Source organism: Macrobrachium nipponense, chromosome 1 (assembly GCF_015104395.2).
Source record: "Macrobrachium nipponense isolate FS-2020 chromosome 1, ASM1510439v2, whole genome shotgun sequence".
NCBI classification, from domain to species: Eukaryota; Metazoa; Arthropoda; class Malacostraca; order Decapoda; family Palaemonidae; genus Macrobrachium; species Macrobrachium nipponense.
This window is the reverse complement of record NC_087200.1, coordinates 61,787,888-61,811,865: the sequence shown is the minus strand read 5'-3', so window position 1 is coordinate 61,811,865 and position 23,978 is coordinate 61,787,888. Positions and strand designations below refer to the sequence as shown.

Below are 23,978 nucleotides of genomic sequence, written 5' to 3'. Positions count from 1 at the left end.
ATTTTTTTTTTTTTTTTAAATATGTGGTATTATAACTCATTTTCAGAGGAGTGTACAGTCCCATACGTCCTGGCATACGATGACTTGCTCTCAGGGCCATTTAAGGTGTTCGTGGACTGCAGCAACCAAATTGGTGGTGATGTTGCAACCATTGCCAAACTAGTTCAGGAGACTTTCATTAACCAGCGAGCCTTCCTTGTTATGGCTTCCAAGAGCCAGCGACCCCTAGATACAGAGTTACCACAGGTAACATTCATTCACAATTATGTTTCTCTCTCTCTCTCTCTCTCTCCTCTCTCTCTCTCTCGCTCTCTCTCTCCCTAGTCTCTTCTCTCTCCTCTCCTCTCCTCTCTCTCTCTCTCTCTCTCTGTACAAAGTAGTAATAGTTACAAACTTCATACCTTCAATGCCTTTTTCCTGTATGTATATGTCAATTTTCACTTGAAGTGCTAAATACTGAAGTCAGATTAGTACCGTAAGTGTCATTCTGACTTTCAAGGTACTGTTCATTGTGGTATTCCAAAATGGATACATAGTGCTTTGTGATGTATTTCACTTATTAATAGTTTGACCTCTTTTTTGCTGTAAAATAGCTGAAATGTCCCCTGTTGAAATTAGTTACTGTATTATAGGATTAATGAGTACTTTTGCACAAAATTATTGTATACCAACAGCAAAGGTAGTTTTAAAAGTACTACTTGAATTTAATTTACCTTGCCAATTCAGGGGCTCATTTTAATTCATTTGCAGTGCTGCTTGCCAGTACAACCTTTTCAATAACTTTCTTAGCCTTGTGTTTAATAGTAGTAAATTAGTAGGTCTTACAAATTTATTTTTATTTACCTAGATTCAACTGACAGTTCGTAAATGAGATTCTCATTTGTATTGAACTGTCCTTCTCAAATACATAATTTACTTGTTCTGTCCTTGCTGTGCAGGTGCTGGAACCAACTGGGAAGAAGATTCAAGAAGTTATCGCCTTCCGTGAGTCAAAACGGCAGTCTCCTCTCTTCAACCATCTCTCTGCTGTTTCTGAGTCCATTCCAGGGTTATCCTGGGTAGCAGTTACTCCAGCTCCTGGTCCTTATGTGAAAGAAATGGGAGATTCTGCTATTTTCTACACCAATAGAGTTCTAAAAGAATACAGGTAATGTTTAATCTCTCTCTCCAGTGTTACTGAATTTGTTTGTTGTATACTTACCTTTATTTATTCCACAAATTTTATGGTTGTTATACTAATCTGCTTTCTAAGAAGCACCAAGGGGCCTTTACTCTCTGCAATGTTTTCTGAAACTATTTCCTAACCATATACATATTGATAATTCATGGTAACCTGTATGCTTATTCATGTTTGAAAGATAGGGTTTGTATTATCTCACTAATGCACATAATGCTGGACTTGAGCATGAATCTTTCTCAGCCATATTGTTTTTAAGAAGTTTTGCATCATATTCATAAAATTACTCTGTATGTTTGTATTTCTCACAAGATTCCACTGTCTTCTATATTATCATCTCATTTCTTTTCATAAGGCTTGCCTATTTACTTACCACTTGTTCAAGTTTTCTATGTGGGATACTTAATTCCACACACTGAATTCCTTCCTTCCAACCATGCTGAAGATGTAAGTGATGAAACCTTAAACATTTTGAACGGCTTCATCCGGAAATTTTTTCGGGATGTCATGAAATATGTTATTGCTTTTGGAATATGTATAGTATTCATTCCTTCCAGTTGGTTAACTTAAATATCTACATTTCTTTTTTTATTATTACAGCACTTGCATTCATATGCTTCCACTTATAGGAAGCATCCTTCATGATTGTTCGTGGCAGATAACACACTAAGGAAGATAAGCTTCGGTCTCATATTTTGTTTGGTTATTTTGTTTTCCGACTCGGTCACTGTGAATTTAAGAGAACACTTCTGTCCTTTAAGGTGATCATTGTCATTATCCAGTGTTATCTTGGAATCACAAAGATGCTGTAGGCTATAGCTGGTTGATGAAGATACGTAGTATTTGCAGAAAAGGTGTTCACATGTGCAAACATGCAGGAACTAATGTAGTCAAAGGTGAGGCTGGAGGGGTAGAGTTGCCACATAAGACAATCTCATGAATTTTCTGATTATATTTTAGCCCAACTCTGTAGCAGTCCAATAAACTAGCTCACCTATATTCCCAGATGCCAGCATTCTGATGGTCAACTATAATTTATACCAGTAAATACTACTACCATTGCCACTACATAATATTATTTCTAAAAGGTTCTTGATTAAACATGTAATGCCTGAAGACAACACACCAAAATAGAACATAACATTTCAACCTGTCTCTCACCTTCAAATTTTGTGTATGAATAAAGTAACTTACAGGCCAAGTTATCAGTAGGGAGGGATCCAAAGCAGTAGAGTGATCTGTTACAGACTCTTCAGTCTTTAGTACCTAAAGACATGCTAAAAAAGCTCATAACATTTCAACCTGTCTCTCACCTTACTTCAACTTTTCCCAATGCATAAATTTACTTGGGGGCCAAGTTTTTAGCAGAGAGAGAAATCCAATGCAGTAAACTGTTACAGACTCTTAAGCTTTGGGATCATCAACCTACAAGTGTTCCAAATTAATAAATTTCAAGGCTCAAGTCACTGACATCCGAGCTCTCAAGTTCATCGATCTCTTAAGGGTCAGGATTTTCAACAGAACATCAAACTTATAAAAGCCCAGCTCCGAGAGGTGGCACTTAGTACTGGCATCCTGAAGATGTAGGGATCATGAAGGTGGTGATTCTGGGGCCATTAGGGCCATTGGGAAGGGAGTGATAAATGAGGAGGCAGCAGCTCAAGTTAGCTTTTTTCCAAACAGGTCATAGATTATATGGTGAGCTGTGTTCTCTTAGCCTAGAAGTCTGCACAACATGGCATTGAATTGCATACATCTGAACTGTTGAAGTAATATTTCTCAACAAATTTTGATTGTAGTGTCCAAAGTTTCTGATGTGATCTTCCAAGTTCCTGTATCGTTTCTTTTTTATTCATCTTTGTTATTGCCCTCCTTTGTCTAGGACACCCCAAAGTTGTTGAAACTCTAGATGATCTGTTCTTCTATCATTCTGAAGCCATTGGTGCATCAGTCTTGTCTTGTTGCACTAGTTCAACAATATTTGGCTCTGTGATCTTGCTCAGGACACTACATAGTGACAATCTGCATGATGTTTTATTGTTGTATATCATCATCCCTAGTACTCACAGTTTCCTCAAGGTCAATTGTATCCTCTTGGTACATAGTACCAAGCCATGAGTTTTTCATGATCTCTAATAATTTCTGGATAACACTCCAGTCCATGGATTACATAAAGAAGTTGACATTGTTAGCAAGCATATGACAAGACTGAGTCCTTTTACTAGTTCCAAAGTTTTCTACCAAGATGAAGTCCTTGATTGTCTGGGCAGGGTAGTTAAGGAACCAAAAAGAAGTTACTACAGTCTTTAAGGCATTACTTTTCCCATAATACCACATAGATGCCACTGTAATTATTTGACAGCAAAAAATTATTTTAATTGGAGCACTCTCTAGGTACGTATTTGATCATACACTGGGATTGTTACACTTTTTTTTTCTTAATCTTTAACAGTCATTTAACATGCCCATGCCAGAATTCTTTCAGGCATGCTGTATGAATTAGAACAATCTCATCTGCATTGTAAGTTTTGCTGTGCTTCAAATTGCAGGTCAGAATAAGTTGTTTGAAAGTTTTTTTTCATCATTTGTTACCTTTAGCTGACTAGACAGACACCTAGTTGCTTGATTTGATGATAGGCAGTGAAGTTTTTCAACCACCCACTCCCAAATCCCCATGGCTCCTGTAATCTATTTTCCTCGGTAAAATTTATTTCCCTTCTTTTACATCAAATGAACATGAGAAGGGCTTCCACCCACAAAGGCATTGTGAAATGCACCATTTAAATAGCAGTGTCCATCTTAGCCAGCTTGACTTTTTTTTTTTTTTTTTTTTCCCTTTCTCCTGTGTTGAGGTTTGAATTTTGTTGCCATTATTCGATAGTTATTTTTTCCATTTCCAGTTTTTTCAGTACATCAGTTCAATTCTTTTAGCAATTTGGTATTTCATAGTGAGGGCTCTTCTTCATTTTCCTTCTACTAAAGTTAGTATTTTGTTTCACGAAGTGACCAATTTGTTCACAACATTACAAAGTCTCTTGCTAACCGTCAGTAGCAAGACAAAGGGCCTATGGTATCAAGATTGGCAGCGCTATTATCACTGTCACTGAAGACAAGAGTAAGCATCCATAATTTATAAAAATGATAGATGTATTTTATATATCTCTCAGATGCAAGAGACTAATTAATGTGTACCTTTGGAGCAGTTAAGCTTCTGCCTTATGATTGCGCTCACCAGAGATGACCGAGTGATATTATCAGACAGAACTGAGTGGCCAGAGACATCTGACATTTTTTATTTCAAACAGCCTATAATTTCTGAAATCTACCATGCAAAGATTTTCAAATACTATAACAAGTTACTGAAAAATTAGATTTCAGTTGCTTATTGAACAAGCCTAATACTATAGCCCATTAACTATCAAATCAATCTTTTACAAAATAGTATGCTTTTGCTAGGAAATAGGAAATATAGTGAGAGAAAAATTACAAACAAGTTAATCTTTACAAAAATTGTTGTCAATTCAGAAAACCATAGGCAGTGGTGCATGACACTTTAATCTGTGGAGTACTACTCAGTTATAAAAAGAAATAAGAATTATTGTTTTCTACTTCTGAGATTTTCACCAGCTCTAAATTCAGGTATCCTAGGAAGTAAGCATAATTTTCTTTCATAAGAAACCGTAGTAGAAACAAATGAGTAGTGCAGCTATTTTGTCTTCTAAGAATGCAATCTAGATGAGCTGTTAAGGTCTGGAAGTTGTCAGTTACAACCTGCAGGCTAAAGGACAGTGGTATTACAGCCAGCCTGAAACATAAGCTTTGTATCAATGATATTGACGAGATGTACGATGAAAACAATAAAAAGTTGTTCATGTAATAGTTCTTTGGTGCAGGCAATAAAAGTGTTAATGAAAATAACATGTTTAAGTATACCATCCAGGAGATAACCAATCAGGATATCTTCCAAGTAGTGGTATAACAAAAGCTATGAAGCATTTTCTCTTGATACCATCGTCTCTGTAAATCATAGGAAGCCGTACAAACAGTATCCAGTTTTTTGCCTGTTTTTTACAACATATTATTTACAAGTGCTGTGAGAAAAAAGTGTAGGTCAAAAGTAACAGTAAGTATTATCATATTTTCAGAATCATAAAGTACAACAATACCTTTGTGAAGCAAATCGAGGACAGGAGACGTTGAGGAGATTGGCTGGTCTGAGCTATAGTTTTAAGGAAGTGTAGCATCGTCTCTATACTAAACTTTATTTTGTGGACCAACAATCATGGCACTAGTAAAGACTAGAAAACTGTAACTGTCCTAGATCATGTAACTAGAAAATTACTGGGAAAAGTAGGTCTTGGCTCACTAAAAGGACTGTCAACATCTTTGGTTCTAGTCACATAAAAAACTGTGAATATAGTCAAGTAATGTACGTAGCCTTCTGGTTGCCCAAGTTAGGGGCACCACTAAAATCAGTTTGAACAAATCTGTACTTGCATTCCTTACTTCTTCCCATTGTTAAGATTATTATGGACTTTTATCTTTCTCATTTTGAAATACAGTACTGCTCTTCTTTACTGATTGCAAAAGTATTTTGTCTTGTTTACTTTTGAAACGGCAGGCTTTGTTATTAACTCTGCCTTCTCTTCGTTTTTTTATTTGTGCTGTCTCTGATCTTCAGGTACATTAATCATAAAATTTTGCATGAAAGACAACCCCTTTCTCTTAGATGGATGCATGACCCACCCAGGTCATGACATCCGACATTGCTATTCAAAGGCAACGTTTTATATGTTGCTGAATTAAGTATAATTGCTTCTTCCTCATGTTGCATGCTATGAAAATCTTCTGCATGATTTTTTATCTCAATTCCTGTAACCTCTTCTCATTAAAGAAGGATGTTCATTACTTTATTCAGGGAAAGCACCTAATCTTTTTCTGTCATCCTTACCTAGACCTGGTCTGGGTAATGGCAAGATACATTGGTAATTTCAGAAGTAAAATTCATACGAAAAATATATCCGAAATATTTGCAGTTATGAGATAATGATATTTTAAAATGCTTAGCAATGATATGTCATAGGATATCCAGATTTTTATTATTTTATTGTCAGAATTGGTATTACATGGTATTACTTAACTTAGTAGCTTCTGTAGCTTTCTGTTGATGATACTTTAAGTTTTAATACAGTTACTTTATTGATATGCTTATTTATTGCAGGGAGAAAGATAAGTTACATGTTGAATGGGTCCAGAACTGGAATAATGTCTTCAAAGAATTGCAGTCATATGTCTTAGCACATCATACGACAGGTCTCTCTTGGAACACTCGTGGAGGCAATGCCATGAATAACCTCAAGCCTGCACCTGCCAATTGTGGAGTACCTCCACCTCCTCCACGTAAGTTATATTCGAAGATATTTGTAGCTATTTTGGTCCTTTGGGGTTTCCTTTCTTTCAGGAATTGTGTCCCTTTAATAAGATATAAAAAAAAATTAAATAGAAAGTCGTATGTCTTCGTAATCTGGCTGTTTCTATACTTTTCATAGCCAGCGCTTTCATATTCTAACTTTGTTTGGTTTTTGGTATCAGTTTGATGTACATCAATTTTAGTCTTAAGTATGACATCACATAGAATCCGCAGTACTGAAAGAGAGGTCTGCCACGTAATAGTGTGTCATCCAGAGTTGGGACTGACATTTATCTTCAAGGTTGGATGGTATCTTTCTGCGCTATCATAGTACAGTATGTAATACAAATGAATATTATTCTGATTTACAGGTTGTCACCAAAGGATCAAGGTTATATAAATGTGGTGGATGAAAGCAGTAGATTTTTACCCTTTGTTTTCAGGCTTCGGAAGAATTTCTGCAAAATCTACAGACTTAAGGACAGTCAGCAAAGGCTTGTTTACACTCATAGCCTCTAAATAATGATTGCTAATGTCATATACACTCTGGGTTGTTCTTTTCATAATAAAAACCTTGTGGCTAATAGGCTCAGATAATTTTGTTCTCTTTTGAATAAGTTCTGTATTTAGTCACAGTATTTCTGTAAATATTTCCTTCAATAACAGCACTTTTTGGTGAGGTAGAAGGTTATTAAACCCTTTTCAATAGCTGCCATATTTCTTGATATTTTATCATAAATCTTTTTAGTACTGTATTAATAAAGCTCATACATACTTCAAGAAAAGTATGGATTCATCTGTAGTGAAACCTTCATTGATTTTCAAAGTAAGGAGAATTTTCAAAATTCCTTTAGTATAATAAAACTATTTTTACAGGTAATAAAAAAAAATTTGGTCTTCAGACATAACCCTTGAAATATTTATATATTATGTTTTAAGAAATTTCTTGATAGCTTATAAGAAATCAAGGCAACAGATAATTTAGGTTATAAGTGGAGAACTTTGAAGGAGAATGAAATGGTGCTATAGTACATACACAAATGAACAAAGATAATGACTCCTAATTTTGAAGAATAATCATCATATGCCAGCCAGAGGATCGGGAAAATAGAAAACATCCATAAATTGCTATATCCATAAATTGCTATATACATGGTTAATTCGACAATGCCTGTTAAACCTGCTTTATAATGAATGACTATGTAGTACATTTTAAAGTACCACTAGGTGTTGATTATGCTGTACTAGTGTGCTAATAGAAACTTGAATAAGAAGTTGCACAAGGTATATCACTGGCTTATTTGTAATTTTCTTTATTACTATGTCTTAATAGAATTGTAGTCAAGTTAATTTTACCTGTATTTGATCATTGAATACACTACAAAAAGTTTTTACCCAAGTTGAGTTCTGAACTCTGGTATGACTAGACCTGGAATATGTATGTGATTTTCACCAAGTCATTAAATAAAAATGACTAATAAATCAGACTCTAATTAGCACCACTTAGGTTTTTTATAAATGTCTCTTTAATTTTAGTCATAAGAGTTAATTTTAGAATATGGTTTGGAAAGGTATGAGCTTGGGACATGCACATGCAGAGTGACATGAGAACATAAATCTGTATATACAACAAGTCATTAAACTCCGCACCTGGATTTCATCCAATTAGCTTTTAGAAGTTCCTTGCAACTTCCTTGTGACAACATTTGTTTTTGCTTGATTGTGAGAAACTTTATCTTCATGTAAGTTTGTTATATAGTACTAAGCCTTGTGATCAAGAGTTCACATGGAATAAAGAATAGCACCCTTAAATTTTATAATCCTGCTTTCTTGATTTGCACCCTTTAAAGAATTTTCCAGTGACAAGAATCCATACTTGGGGGACATTTTTAGTTTATTATAAGCATCACAACATACATTTCATTCAGGACTAGGAAAATGAGGTTCCTTTTTACATATTCCAAAAGGATTGTCAGTGGATTGAATTTTTAGCAGACAAAACAGTCCACAAAGACTGTATGAAAGTTTTTATTTTACATAAATGCTTTCAACGCATAGTACCCTCTGAGCAAGTTTTTAAAGCCATTGTACTGTGTAGTAGCATGTGTTTACTTCACCTTCATAAGCATTGCCTTCAGCATTTTGTCAGTAATTAAAGTATATCATACTAGGGTGTGTTTGAAATTTATGTTTTGTTCATGAAACTTACCTGTCAGATATATATATAGCTGTATTTCTGACGTCCGACAGAATTTCAAAACTCGCGGCACACGTAGTGGGGCGGCCAGGTGGTAGTACCCATTCCCGCCGCTGGGAGGCGGATATCAGGAACCATTCCCATTTTCTATTCATATTTTTTCTGTCGCCGGTGCTGCAAACAACTGTTTACAGTACCTCCGTCTAGGATTTTTTGATTATCTCGCTTAATATTATCTGGATTGACTTTTGGTATCGACTTCTGGATTGTTGGATTGGCACGCGTAATAGTGGATTGGTTTTTGATTTTGGATTGGCTTTTCTGGGTACATGATGTCTGGATCAAGTACTGGAAGTTTCAGAGTGTGTGTGAGGAGTGAATGTAAGGTGAGGCTTCTTAAACCTTCAGTTGATCCTCACACAGTTTGTATGGATTGCAGGGGGCATGTTTGCGTGGTTGATGATCGGTGCAATGAATGTAAGGATTTGGATGATGATAAATGGAAGATGTATGAGACCTATCGACGTAAATTGGAGCGCGATAGAGTCAGGAGGTCTTCCTCCAAGGGCAGTTCTACTAAAGGTAAGGATAGTAACATTTCTCCTCCTCTAACACCAGTAGATTTTGCTCAACCTAATCCTGTTTTGTTGCCTTCGGGCCCCAGTGCTGTGTCTGGAGAAGGTAACACCCTTTCTCTGATTCTGGAGTCTATTCGTGCTCTCGAATCTAAAGTATTGGCCCTAGAAACCGGCCCTGTGAAAGTTTGTGTTAGTGCCCCTAGTGTTGTGGAGGGGGCGTCAGATCGGCCCCATAATGCCTCTAGGCCTAGACCTCTATCGGACTCCCAGGACTCAGGGAGTGGGTATGTCGAAAGCCGCAAGAGGGTTACGGGGGCTCCCCACCGATCTGGCGTCCCTTCGGCAGGCCTTGTTGCTAAATCCCAGGCTGCCAAGGAGCGCGCACGAGCGCGTGTCCTGAAAGATTGCTTTTCGTCCTCCGAAGCGTCCTCCCCGCGCAAGGGGTGGAGCGCTCGGAGAGACTCGCGTCCGTTGAAAAGGACCTTTCGCTTTGAGGACGCTTCACGTCCTATGTCTCCTCTTTCGTCAGAGGACGCTTATGACGCCTTTCCTCCGCAGAAGAGAGGAAGGCTTTCTACGAAGAGGACGTTAGTTTCCACGCACAGGCGTGTTCACCTGAGAGGCAGATAGCTGTACCTGCTAGAAGGAAGGAGGCGTCCCCTCGCCCCTCGCCTTCTCGCAGACTCAGTCCTGCCCCTTCTTTTGCTCCTTCGTCACCTACGAAGGATATCCTAGTGTCCCTTCAGGACCAGATTACGTCGCTGATGGCTCAGAGGACTCGCCCAGCAGCAGTCGAGCCTAAGCGTAGGAAGGACGTTCGGCTGCCCGTCAAGAGGACGAAGCAGCCTCATTCTCTCTCGTCTCGCTCGTCTCTCTCTCCTCCTCCGGATCGTCAACGTTCTCGTTCTCCTAGCAGATCTTTTACTCTCTCAGGAGAGGACGCTCGTCAGGACGCTCGGCGTTCGAAGCAGGACGCTTTGCGCTCTCGGCAGGTAGCGGTTGAGGACGCTCGGCAGGACGCTCGGCGTTCTAGACAGGACGCTTTGCGCTCTCTTCAAGACACTTTTGAGGACGCTCGGCAGGACGCTCGGCGTTCGAAGCAGGACGCTTCGAGTTATAGACAGGACGCCTTTGAGGACGCTCCGCAGGACGCTCGCCGTGTGAAGCAGGACGCTTTTCGAGCGAAGCAGGACGCTTTTGAGGACGCAAAGCAGGACGCTCGCTTGGCTAAGCAGGACGCTTTTGGCGCCTCTCGTCAGGAAGCTCGCGCTTCCTCTCGTAGACACGTTTCTGTTAAGACAGTTCACGTTGCTTCTAAGGACGCTACTCTTTCGCAAGATGTCCGTACCTCTAAAGATCGACGTAAGGCCGATTCCGTACCTGTAGCGGATACTTCCAACCAACGGAAGTCATTGTTCAGGATTGAGACTGCTGGACGTATTCCCTCTCCTGATGGGCGTTCTCCAGTTCCTCTTAGGGAGGAAGGGGAACTTAGTAGTCCAGGGAGTTCCGTCGAAGAAGAACAGCCGGTAGCTTCAGCTGTCTCGGACTACAAGGTTCTTGTTAGGCTGTTACGTTCAGCCTTCGGGGAGAAGTTCCAGCCGGCAGCCCCTAGGTCTCCTCCCTCTCAACTTTCGTCTTCCAAGACAGTTAAGACCCCTGAATTCGTCGAAATGAAGACATCGCTGTCGACCAAGAGGGCGTTTAAGAAGCTTCAAGACTTTATGTCCAGAAGGAAGGATCAGGGCAAGACCACTTTCGCCATCCTCCCTCTAGACTCGCCGGGAAAGGGGGAGTTTGGTATGAGACCAAGGAGGATGTGGGAGTAAAGGTTCCTTCGTCCGCTCTGGGTGACTTCTCCAGTTTAGTGGACGCTCAGAGGAGGTCTCTCTTATCGTCTGCTAAGGTGTCCTGGACTCCGGTGGAGACTGACCACCACTTGAAGGGACTGCTTCGTACCCTTAATGTTTTTAATTTCCTAGATTGGTGTCTGGGAGTTTTTTAGACCTTCAGTCTAGGAGTCCTGATTCTCTCAGTCTGGGGGAGCTGTCCAGCGTGTTGTCATGTATGGACAAGGCCGTCAGGGATGGTTCGGAGGAGCTAGTTTCTCATTTTGGAACTGCCTTCCTGAAGAAAAGAGCACTGCTTTGCAATTTTACCGCTAAGTCGGTATCTCCCGCTCAGAAAGCGGAATTGCTCTTTGCGCCTCTTTCGGACCATCTCTTCCCCCAGGCTATGGTAAAGGATCTTGCACAGAGTTTGCAAGAAAAGGCGACCCAGGACCTCTTGGTTCAGTCTTCAAGACGTCCAGCAGCTTCTTCCACTTCGACATTCAGCAAACCCCCGAAGAAAGTCAAAACCCTTCGCGGGGCACCCCCTCGAGAGCAGCTCCTCGAGGGAGAGGGTTTTCGAGAGGAAGAGCTTCATTCAAACCCAAAACCAGCAAATGAAGATCTCGTCCTTCAGACGCCAGTCGGGGCCAGACTGGAATTCTTTGCGGAGGCTTGGAGGCAGAGAGGGGCGGATCCTTGGACCCTCAGGATAGTAGAGCGGGGGTACAAGATCCCCTTTTTACATCCTCCTCCTTTAACATCGACTCCCAGAGACCTCTCTCCATCTTATCAGGGAGAGAAGAAAAGTGTTCTTTTCGATCTGTTAGACCAGATGGTCGAAAAAAGAGCGGTGGAACAAGTCTTGGACCTAGAGTCACCGGGCTTCTACAATAGGATTTTCCTAGTGCCGAAGCAGTCGTCAGGTTGGCGCCCGGTCCTGGATGTGAGCAGGCTCAATCTTTTTGTAGAAAAGATCAAGTTCAAAATGGAGACGCCTCAGTCGGTGCTGGGAGCCTTGAGACCTGGCGACTGGATGGTGTCTCTGGACCTGCAGGACGCGTACTTCCACGTCCCAGTCCACCCTCTTTCAAGGAAGTACCTGAGATTCGTCTTGGACAACAGGGTTTGGCAGTTCAGAGCCCTTTGTTTCGGTCTCAGCACGGCCCCGATGGTTTTCACAATGATTATGAGGAATGTAGCGAAGTGGCTCCATTCGTCAGGAATCAGGATATCCCTCTACCTCGACGATTGGCTGATCAGGAGCGTCGTCGAGGCAGAAGTGTCTGAAGGGACCTTCAGTTTACGTTAGCCCTAGCAAAGTCTCTGGGTCTTTTGGTCAACTCCGAAAAGTCGCATCTGACCCAACACAGTCCATCGTGTATCTGGGGATTCAGATGGATTCAGTGGCTTTTCGGGCGTTTCCATCCCAGGAACGTCAGCGACTGGGGTTAGAGAAAGTCGCAGCCTTCCTAGAGAGAGAAGCTTGTTCGGTGAGGGAGTGGATGAGTCTGCTGGGCACCATTTCCTCGCTAGAAAAGTTTGTCTCGCTGGGAAGACTGCACCTCAGGCCTCTTCAATTTTTCTTGCGGAAGAATGGACGTCGAAAGAGGACCTGAATGCGATCCTAAGGATCTCCAACAAGGTAAAAGTCCACTTAAGATGGCTCGACCCTCAGAAGTTACGAGAGGGCTTCTCCTTAAATCTTCGAGCCCCGACCTAGTGTTGTTCTCAGACGCTTCCATTTCCGGTTGGGGAGCAACACTAGGGGGGAGGAAGTGTCAGGCTCCTGGAGAGGGGAACAGGTAGCCTGGCACATCAATGTAAAGGAACTGGCAGCGATATTCCTGTCGCTGCAGTTCTTCGAAGAAAAACTGTCAAGCAAGGTTGTTCAAGTCAACTCAGACAGTACCACAGCCCTTGCGTATCTAAAGAATCAGGGAGGAACTCGCTCCAGATCCCTTTTTCTCCTGGCGAAGGAAATTCTGCTATGGGCAGACGCAAGGCGCATCAAGATCCTGACAAGATTCGTGGCAGGGGTTCAGAATGTCAGGGCGGACCTTCTCAGCCGCCGAAATCAGATTCTAACAACAGAATGGACCTTGCACCAGGAAGTCTGTCAACAATTATGGAGGTTGTGGGGACGTCCTCTAGTAGACCTGTTCGCTACATCAAGGACGAAGAGGCTTCCTCTGTATTGCTCCCCGGTTCTGGACCCAGGGGCAATTGCAGTGGACGCGTTGCTCTGGAACTAGACAGACCTGGATCTTTACGCCTTTCCCCCATTCAAGATCATGGGGGACGTAATGAGGAAGTTCGCAGCTTCAGAAGGGACAAGGTTGACTCTGATTGCCCCAATGTGGCCAGCAAGAGAGTGGTTCACAGAGGTCATGACGTTCCTTGTGGACTTCCCAAGAACGTTGCCCTGGAGGAGAGATCTACTCAGACAGCCTCGCTTCAAAAGGTTTCACCAAAACCTCTCCGCTCTGGCTCTGACTGCGTTCAGACTATCGAAAAGTTGGCCAGAGCGAGAGGCTTTTCAAAGGCAGCTGCGAGAGCAATCGCTAATGCTCGAAGAGCCTCTTCAAGAGCTGTCTACCAGTCTAAGTGGGCCTCCTTCAGGGCATGGTGCAAGAAGGAAGGAATTTCCTCTTCCACGACCTCTGTGAATCAGATAGCAGATTTCTTACTCTATCTAAGAAATGTGCAGAAAATTGGCAGTGCCTACAATCAAGGGTTATAGGAGTATGTTGTCTGCCGTTTTTCGCCACAGAGGAATGGACCTCTCCGACAATAAGGATCTGCACGATCTCTTAAGGTCGTTCGAGACCACCAAAATTCCACAAGCAAGACCGCCCTCATGGAATCTAGATGTGGTGTTGAAACATCTGATGCTAAGTCCCTTTGAGCCTCTCCATGAAGCTTCTCTAAGGGACTTAACGAGAAAAACGCTTTTCCTAGCTTCTCTGGCGACGGCGAAGAGAGTTAGTGAAATCCAAGCGTTCAGTAGCCTAGTGGGTTTCAAGGGAGACAGCGCTGTCTGCTCGTTGAACCCTTCTTTCTTGGCTAAGAACGAGAACCCGTCTAATCCTTGGCCAAAGAGCTTTGAAATCAAAGGAATATCGAGTCTCGTGGGTCAAGAACCAGAGAGAGCCCTGTGCCCTGTCAGGGCTCTCAAGTTCTATGTGAATAGGACTAAAGAGATAAGAGGTCCCTCAGGTAATCTCTGGTGCTCGGTGAAGAGACCAGATTTGCCATTGTCGAAGAATGCTGTTGCTTTCTTCTTGAGGGACGTCATTAAAGAGGCTCATTCATCTTGCCAGAAGACTGATATGAGCCTCTTTAAAAGTGAAAGCTCACGAGGTCAGAGCCGTAGCTACTTCTCTTGCCTTCCAAAGGAATATGTCTATCAGAGATATTCTTGATAGCACCTTCTGGAGGAGCAATTCCGTATTCGCCTCACATTACCTCCGGGATGTGAGAACGATTTACGAGAACTGTAGTTCTTTGGGACTTACATTTCGGCAGACACAGTTTGGGGGCTGAAGGTGGCTCTCTCCCTATCCCTTAGCTTAGTTAGGTTAGTTTATTTTGTGTTTTTGGTTGATGGTGAGATCTTCTGCGCAAAATCTCCCATTCCTTAGTGTTAATGTCAGGGGTTTTTTTGGTTAGTTGGTCAGGTGGTGGGGTTCGGTTGCTGTGTTACTGCCATATGTTTGGCTAGATGGTCTTGTCACATTGTGGTCATGTCCCCGTTGACAGAGCATCCAGAGGGCACCAGCACTACAGGTCCAAACCTGGCTGGCAAACTCTGATAAAGCATAAGCAGGCTTTAGGTGACAGTAATCACATAGTCTACTTTGCTATCAGGTAAGGAACCAATAAGTTAATCTTTTATTTTAATTTAAATTTCCTAAAAAATCCTAGTCTGTCTCTACCCACCATCCGAAGGTGTGATTCAGCTATATATATATCTGACAGGTAAGTTTCATGAACAAAATGTTATTGTTATAATACAATTAAGTTTGTTCATACTTACCTGGCAGATATATATATAGCTGTATTTCTGACGTCCGACAGAATTTCAAAACTCGCGGCACACGTAGTGGGGCGGCCAGGTGGTAGTACCCATTCCCGCCGCTGGGAGGCGGATATCAGGAACCATTCCCATTTTCTATTCATATTTATTCATGACCCTTGTCTCCTGAGGGGAGGAGGGTGGGCACTCTAATTATATATATCTGCCAGGTAAGTATGAACAAACTTAATTGTATTATAACAATAACATTTTTTATTAGAAATTTAAAGTTTTTTGTGGTGTTAATAATTCTGTTTTTTTTTCAGGCTAGAGTTCTTATAGGATTTCCTTTTCTCAGCTTTTTTGTTTTGTATCATTTATTACTTTTGGTAACTTTTTTTATGGGTCTTTTGCAGTAAATTATGTACTTATATTAATGCTCTTAGAACATTGCTTGTTACCTTTAGTCGAATTTGGTTTTTTGTGCACAATAATTGAATTAGTAGAAGCTTATGGTGAATCATTGGCTTATACCAAACTCCTAGTGTTAATTGTTCCTTTGATGTAACTCTTAGTATTAATTGTAGCATTTTTTTATGCTTAATCATCTTTACATGTAATATCAACATGGAAAACTTTATACAAGAACTGTATTCATATACTATATTCATGGAACGTGTGGTACTCCATAATATATACTCTATATCATTTAAATGTTAGATCAAGACACTTGGAAATCTCTCCCTGATTTGTAATCATTCAAACTCTAAAGGTTGTTGATATCTTTCTGTTAAATGAACCCACTATTCAGTGTTAGCACTCAAATTTAATTTAGTAAATTTATTGCCAGTATTATTTAATATATATTTTTCCTGTCTATGGTAAAGTAACATTTTTATACCATCTTACTTCAAAGGTTTTGTTTCAATGACCTTTGTTGAAAGAAATCATAAAGTTTAAAAGCAATCAAAGATGACTAAGAAGAGTATATTTTAGCTCGCTAATTCCTTTGCTCCTTGAGGTTTTTACAGGAAGGTATGGTGACATTTAGAAGTGTTTTTCAAGACTTGCATCAATTGAAGTGTTGTGAAAAGGATGTTAAATCCATGGCATGATCAATTTAATTTGTTGTATATTTGGTTATGATTAAATGCAGTGTATGGTTTTCATGTCTGGTAGTGCCTTATATTCTGTGAGTTCATTTTATGAACATATGTTCATAATTATGACTTCAGATGTTCAAATTAATATGTATATAGAAAGGCATGAATGTCCTTAAAAGTGTTACCTTAATAAAGATTGAACAGTTTGTATACTAAAGAGCTGTAATCAAATGTCAGTATTAGAGCATCTGAATAACAATATGTATTTGGATTATGTGCTTCATGAGTTTGAAATACGTAAAACAATATCCCCCTTTAAGTCTGCGTTATGACTCATTTAGGATCTATTAAGAAATACTGCTTTCATAATTCATAAACATACTAGTATAATGTTTACATGAAGCTTTGTGCATTAACCACTCATGTCACAATGAGGCATTAAATGAAATTTAGGGTTTAAACTGATAGCCTTGGCTGGGTAAAACAATGAGGTTAAGAATACATTTACAGTTGTGATTTTCCAAGTAAATTTCCTGCACTGTTTTCAGTGTGCATACAAAGGCATTGAAAGGTAATCCACATAATATATAGAAATATTTTCTGTTGTGGCAGTAACATTAGTGAACCAAATTGAAGAATAATAATTGATACTATATTACTTCTTTGTAATAAATGGAACAGTAGTCATTGTAAGAATAAGGCAACTTTGTGAAAAGCAGACTACTCTTTCTGCTGATTTAAATAATTGACCAGTTTCCATAAGAAATAGAGAACAGGAAAGTGAACTTAGATTTTGCATTTATCTTTTGATTATTGTGGTATGAAAAATAAAAAAAAAAATTACTGTACATTGTGCTCTTAATAAAGCACTATTGGTATGATGCATATCAATCACACTCCCTAGTCAGTTTGCACTTGTGCACAGGTGTGATAAGAACCTAAATACAAGAGTACTTAATCTCTATATGCTAATTGAACAGGTCTTCACATAAGAGTTTTGTAGCTGTGTCTTAGCTGACAGGGCTCTATCAGTATGTTAACTGCTGGGTACACGAGAGTTTGCGCTTTTCATGTACACACACCTGTGTTGGTGATAAATTTATTATGATTACTTGGTAAGTCATTGAAATTAAAATCTTACACAGATACATATGCAACTCTGTTTAATTACATAAAAAACCTTTCACAACAGTATACGTATATGGTATTTCATATGCTTTATGTAGATATTTAGCCTGAATGAAGAGGAAAAAGTATTTCAGTGATTTGTAAAGTGATTGAACATATTTTTTATGGCCTGGTTATTGTGTTGCTTTTGTGCTAATGTAAGGAATTACCAAGTTTGCTAATGAGTTGTACTGGTTTGTAATAGTGAGTGCAGTAAATTGTTCATTTATATTTTGAACCTGTAGTTAATTTTGGTACCTTATCGGTAGCTGGCAACATCCCTCCCCCTCCCCCTATGGTGAAACTGGAGCCAAAAGTCATACCTGCAGATGATGGACGGGCAGCCTTGTTCGAATCAATAAACAAAGGAACAGATATTACTTCAGGCCTCAAGAAGGTAAGTTGGATTTATTTATTATTTTTTTTTATTTAACCAGGGTCTTATTTCTAGGAACTTTTCAAGTACTATATACTACATTAGCACTTGTGTTTTTTGTCTTGGTAATATTAGTCTTAAGACTTCTTGTGGTCATGATAATAGTAGTTCTAAGATTTCTTGTGATGTCGACTGCATTATACAAAACATCAAGAAATAAACAGGAATTTAATTTGAGTAAGGGCAATCTTTTATATGCTACAAGCATTTTGTAAAAAAGAAAATACATTGTTAAATCACTCACTTGTGTTGGATGTAGAATTGTGTCAAAAGCCATTGAAGTCCAGGAACTGTAGCCATTAAAATTGGCAAAATGTTGTCCACATTTATATAAAAAAAAAAATACAAGCAAAGTAAACCAGTGTAGTTATAATAGCTAAAGTATTTGCTCTAGTAATGTGAAGGTAATTATTAGTGGTCAAGAAAGTCAGAGATTGACTTTTTCAGTGTAATTTTTGGGAAAGTTGTTGCAAGACAATAAACATAAATAATATAGTAGCATTGGAAGAAATTCACTTCTAGTATATCAGAAGAAATATGTGTTATAGTATGGGCTTAAGCATTAGTTTACTGGCACCCTTAACCCTTTTCTGTAAGGGTATCACTTACAAGGAGTCTTGACTTATGCATTGTGGAGAGTACTGAAAGTTCACAATATAATCCTTTAATCCCTCGGCTGCATTTCTTTCAACCTTTTACTTTTCATCTCTTCTCCTTGCACCTTTTCTGCATGCCAGTCCATCTTTAACATGCACCAATTAACATCTTGTATGAAACCAAATTACCCTTTCTTCATACAAGCCAAAAGAGTATCTAAAATTGAGACTCACTGATATACCCTCGTTACCCTAGGAAAAAACTATGAGAGCTTTCCTCACTGGGAATCAGCCTTTGTTTGATGATTCACACAGATGGGCATACCATGAATAATTGACCAAGGGCAAAGAAGGGAGATGTAATCATCTCACTTTAACAACAAGAGCTGTTGAGATTTTCAAACCAGTCTTCAAAATCATGGACAACCACTGCAACTTCCAGTATTATTGTCTTTCCTTTGCATGGTAACATGGATGTTTTCACTGCTTTCCAGTTGTAAATGAAGGGTAGAAAATTACACATAACTAGGTTTCTCCAGGTGTTTCCTCTCCTTGGTGTCTGTCTTGACATTGTTCCCTCTTTGAAGTACACTGTCACCTTGGACAGGGGCATATAAATTAATGATCAGACATGTACCTTATATACTTGTGCATCATGCAGTATTTTAAGAACATTTTTACCTGATTTTAGATAGTCGCTCCATACATGAAGTACAAAAGTGTATTTGTGAACTGTCGGCCATGGTGGGCTGTTGCACTTACAGTATCCATTTGCATAACTCAAACAGGCTGTACTAGCTGTATTTAAGTTTAAGGTAATGGTAATGAAACTGATATTTTACTTAATGAATCCATTGATACTGTATTACAGGTTATCATGTTATATGATTAGCCTATTATAAAACAAAACTGATCATCCCCCATGTGAATTTAAGTAGGCTAGGCTAGTGTTAGGTTCTCAATGTCAGCTGGTTTTGAGAGCATACTATAGAGATAATTAGGAGAATCATTTTTCAATTGCTAAAAAAACATTATTACTGAATTATTATTTGTTATTTTTCTACATAAAGCAAATATAAAACAGGTAAATATGTATAGGTAAGCTAACATATATTAAACTAATCCCTCAAAATTGTAAAACAACTGTTTCTTGATTCAGTTGTTTATGGCTGTGTACTCAATGTTGTTGGTGCCATTATTTTTTGACAATTGGTTATTAATTATAAGAACTGGATGTGAATTGTTACATAAGCCTTAAGTTTGGTAATCTTGTTTGAAAGCCTTGCCTAGTAAATACAGGCGGCCCTCGGTTAGCAGCAGGGGTTCCGTTCCTGGCCGCTGATGCGAAGTGATTTTCGACGCTAAGCGATTTTAAAGCCTACGGCTAGACAAACGGCGCCTTAATCCCGCGATGGCGCATTAAGTAAAATTATAATATTTATTCAGTATAGATCTATAGAATTTACTGTACAGTACATTATAGTATTATAAATACTGTAAAGTGAAAAAAGCCTAGCTTTTATCCTTTGGGTGTCTAGAGTATGTAAAGATATAATAAGGTTTTATACAGTGTACAGGTAGCTGTAGTGTTCAAGTCACGATAATGCGTCTTACGATAATCCGAATTTTATGAAACCAAATTACAATAGCCTAACTTTATCCCATCTTCTAGTTACATAAGTTCAAAAACAGCAAAAGAGAATGATGAAAGTATGGTTTTAATGCGTTATACTCGTTGCATAAAATGTGTACAGCCATGAACAACCGAACGTGAAACAACTATTTTTTTTTTCTAAGTACAACCGAATTCGATAACATCCGTTTGGCTTGTATTTCAATCATTGTACTATAGTACAGTAGGGCCTCGATAATCGCGGGGATAGGGCCCAGAACCCCCCGTGATAAGTAAATACCTGTGTTATCCTGGTACCCCCCTCATACCCCCATCAAAAATTGCTTTAAACTGCCTACTTTAATAAGTAACCCACCCAAGACCACTATTTCAATGTTTATAACTGCCTACTTTAGTTCAAGCACCAAATATATCTTCAACTATCACCTTAAACTAAATTCAAGACAGTTTCAAAGTTATTCTTTCCTATCTTCAATTTCCCCTTCATCAGATCAGCAAACAAAAGTATATTACCTAACAATTCCTTTCTATTTTCTTGATTTGGCTGCTGCACCAAACTAAAAGTACAGTGTACGTATATCTATTTCGTGAATGAACATATTTATGATAAAAAATATGATTTACTGTAATGATTACAGCACCCAACTCTAATATCATTGTATAAACAGCAAAATACAGCAATAAAAATCTATTTTTGTCTTTTGTTTACGTTTAGAATCAGCTGATGGACGTTGATTACCGAAAGAATCATTTTGGAAAACAATTGTTGCTATAAGAAACTAATGTATTAATGGAATTATTATAATTTTTAAATTTGTACATAATAGTTTATGATGTTATGCTACAGTAATTCATATTTCATTGAGAGAGAGAGAGAGAGAGAGAGAGAGAGAGAGAGAGAGAGAGAGAGAGAGAGAGAGAGAGAGAGAGAGAGAGAGCAGCTTAGGAGGAGAGTAATTGTTGAATAGCTTGAGAGAGCAGCTTGGGACGAGAGTAACTTGACTAGTTTAGCTCGAGAATAACAATGAAATTTGTATTTTAAATATTTTTATGGTGATAAGAAATGAAACATCGATAGTGATAAGATATTCTCTTGTATACTGTTATAATATGTGATAATGATTGAGTCAACTATAAAAGTTGTATTGAAGCCACCAGGTTGCGTAAATCCAGAGAAGAATAAAAATATGGCAACACATTTGTACCTACAAATGTTGGGGACCATCTTGTTCTTTTATTACGACAATAATAGATCAGTATTATAGTTTTTTTCTGTAAGTGAAGAGAGAGAGAGAGAGAGAGATTTGCTATTTACATTCATAGTATTTGAAAATGTGTAAATGAGTTTATCCTAAAAATGCATTTAGTCATGAAAAGAAGAAGAAAACACAGTAATTAGTGAATCTAGCTCTATGATAAAATTCGCGATTTTGTTAATTTTCCGGGATATAGTATTTGGGCTCCAAAAAATGTAAGTAAAGTGATTTATGATAGAGTTTAGAGGATACTTATGTAAAATACAATGTAGTTTGTAGAACGGTGTAACCACTATCACATTATGTAAAAATAGTATGTTCGAATGAGACTGTAGGTTTGGTGACGTCACGGTGATCATACTTATTTTTTTTGTGAATGAATATACATTTATGATAAAAAATAGTTACTGTACTGCTTTCAGTACCATACTGTAATATTAATGTAATCACATCAAAATAAAGTAATCAGTGCATACTGTAAACTTGTAAAGTGTATTTTTCTTTTGAAAAATGCATTCCCCAAGGAATTTTTCCTTGAAGAGGCTTTTTAGTATGAAGATAAGTCAATAATATATAAGATATGCATTTTATTATGAATATATGACATTAATATATAAGGTAATAATGGTTTTATTAGTTTACGCTTTTTAGCCGATCACAAACAATACGATAGGTAATCTATGACAATTATTGTTTGTATGACTGCAGTGTTCAGAGAAGTTGATTACGTTATACCAAAACAATAATGAAGTCGAAATTGAAAATTAATGTTTTCCTAAATGTTATTACTACTGTAATAACACTACTACTATTAACATTTCTAAAAATGTTAAGAATGACAAAGGTCGCTGTGAAGTGTAACTCAATGTTTACATTTCTGCTGGCCACTCAACTACAAGTTGATGTCAATGATGTGGAATTATTCCATGAATAGGCTATATATTATGAAGATATGCCAATAATATATAAGGTGAGAATGGTTTTATTACCTTTATTTTCAGTTAATATCATAATGTGAATCTGTTAATGCATTTGCTGGTTATTGGAACCAGACGAGGCTCAGCCTACCATGGACAAGCCTGTGATGCTGGGATTCATACCAGCGATATAGACTGAGAAGTGGTCCAAGGAAAAACCCGTGATTAACTGAATCCGTGATTGCTGAATCGCGACTAAGCGAGGCCCCACTGTACACTATTACCGTAGTTGTTATAAATGACGTTATGTAGAATAGAACTGAGATATCTTAGTGTAATAACTATATTTGCTATAGATCAAAGATCAATATAGATCAAAGATCAATCAGGAAATATACAGGCGGTCCCCGGGTTACGACTAGGGTTCCGTTCTTGAGACGTGTCGTAAGCCGAAAATCATCGTAAGCCGGAAAATCGTCAAAAATCCTAAGAAAACCTTACTTTTAATGCTTTGGGTGCATTGAAAACTATGTAAACTGCATTCTTATGGCATTTTTCATCAAAAAAACCTTCAAATATTGATTATTTTGCATTTTTGGTGTCATATTTCATCTCCCAGATGAGCGTTGTAGGCGTCGTCACCCTGGAAATAACGTCTATTGACAAGCGTCATAACCTCGGAACGTCATAAGCCGACACCGTCGTAACCCGGGGACTGCCTGTACTGTTAAATTTAAACCTAGTTATAACTGAAGCTGAGAAAACTATTCAAGCTGCTATTGGCTATTATCGTGCATCGACAACAAGGATAAAATTCCAGTAAACGTATGCCATCAAACACAACCGTAGATAAAATTGTGATAATTGTGATAAAATAATTTTAATCAAAACTACTGGGCTTGAAAGAACACATTTTACTGTTGGTTTCATGCCGATATAAGATACATAACATAAAGTTCGTATTATGATGATATAAAGGAAAATTGCGAATGGAATCACATAATTTTTTCACGCAATCAGGATCCATACGGATCCTGCACGCAATAAACATGCCACCAACGTAATCTGCTAACGAAAAAAAAAGTTCACAATCACAACGAGACATATTCATTTCATATTTCCACCTAAAAACACGTTGTATAAGGAAAAATAACCATGTCTCATATGTCAAGTATATTTAGATATTCGTTTATGCCAGCTAGAAGCAAGAAAATTCGCTCAGAATTGCGTTAAATATGGCAAAACAAACTCGTGTTCGCCATCAGCTGATTAACCAAAACATTGGCTGCTCCGCGGAATACTAGCTTAGATTTGCCGTAGTATTTTGTAATACAATAATATGAGAATACATACAATATTATTGGATACAGTGAAGTAATGTATAACTTTTTAAAGGATTTATGGAAAAGATGCATAAATAATAAAATAACACCATGCATTTTTCGGAACTGGCGAACAAGAACAAACATGAAAAAGCATCCTCTGACAACGTGGAGGGTAGTTACGAAAGCTGCCTTAATTTGTATCATATTTACATACAAAAAATAAAAATACCCTATACTAATATATTTTCATAAACATTTTAAACATAAGAGCATGAACAATTTTAAAATCGACACATCGATCGCTAAATTTGCACTCTTTCCAACTATATTTTCGGA

The 23,978-nt window shown here is 38.5% G+C and overlaps 1 protein-coding gene across 4 annotated transcripts in view; it reads left to right on the top strand.

The window, feature by feature from the left end:
• The window catches only part of LOC135219349 (uncharacterized), a 182,991-nt gene that overhangs the window by 136,766 nt on the left and 22,247 nt on the right, over nucleotides 1-23,978 (top strand). For 3 of the 4 annotated variants that reach the window (XR_010315417.1, XM_064256030.1, XM_064256031.1), the window contains 4 exons: nucleotides 47-246; nucleotides 939-1,147; nucleotides 6,399-6,577; nucleotides 17,749-17,876. Coding sequence is in view for 3 of the 4 variants with exons in the window: in XM_064256030.1 (XP_064112100.1) it covers nucleotides 47-246; nucleotides 939-1,147; nucleotides 6,399-6,577; nucleotides 17,749-17,876 (716 nt within the window). In the remaining variant the exon portion in view is untranslated. Of the gene's footprint in view, nucleotides 1-46; nucleotides 247-938; nucleotides 1,148-6,398; nucleotides 6,578-15,535; nucleotides 17,713-17,748; nucleotides 17,877-23,978 lie in introns of those variants that run through there. The other variant, XM_064256032.1, reaches the window with a different exon arrangement.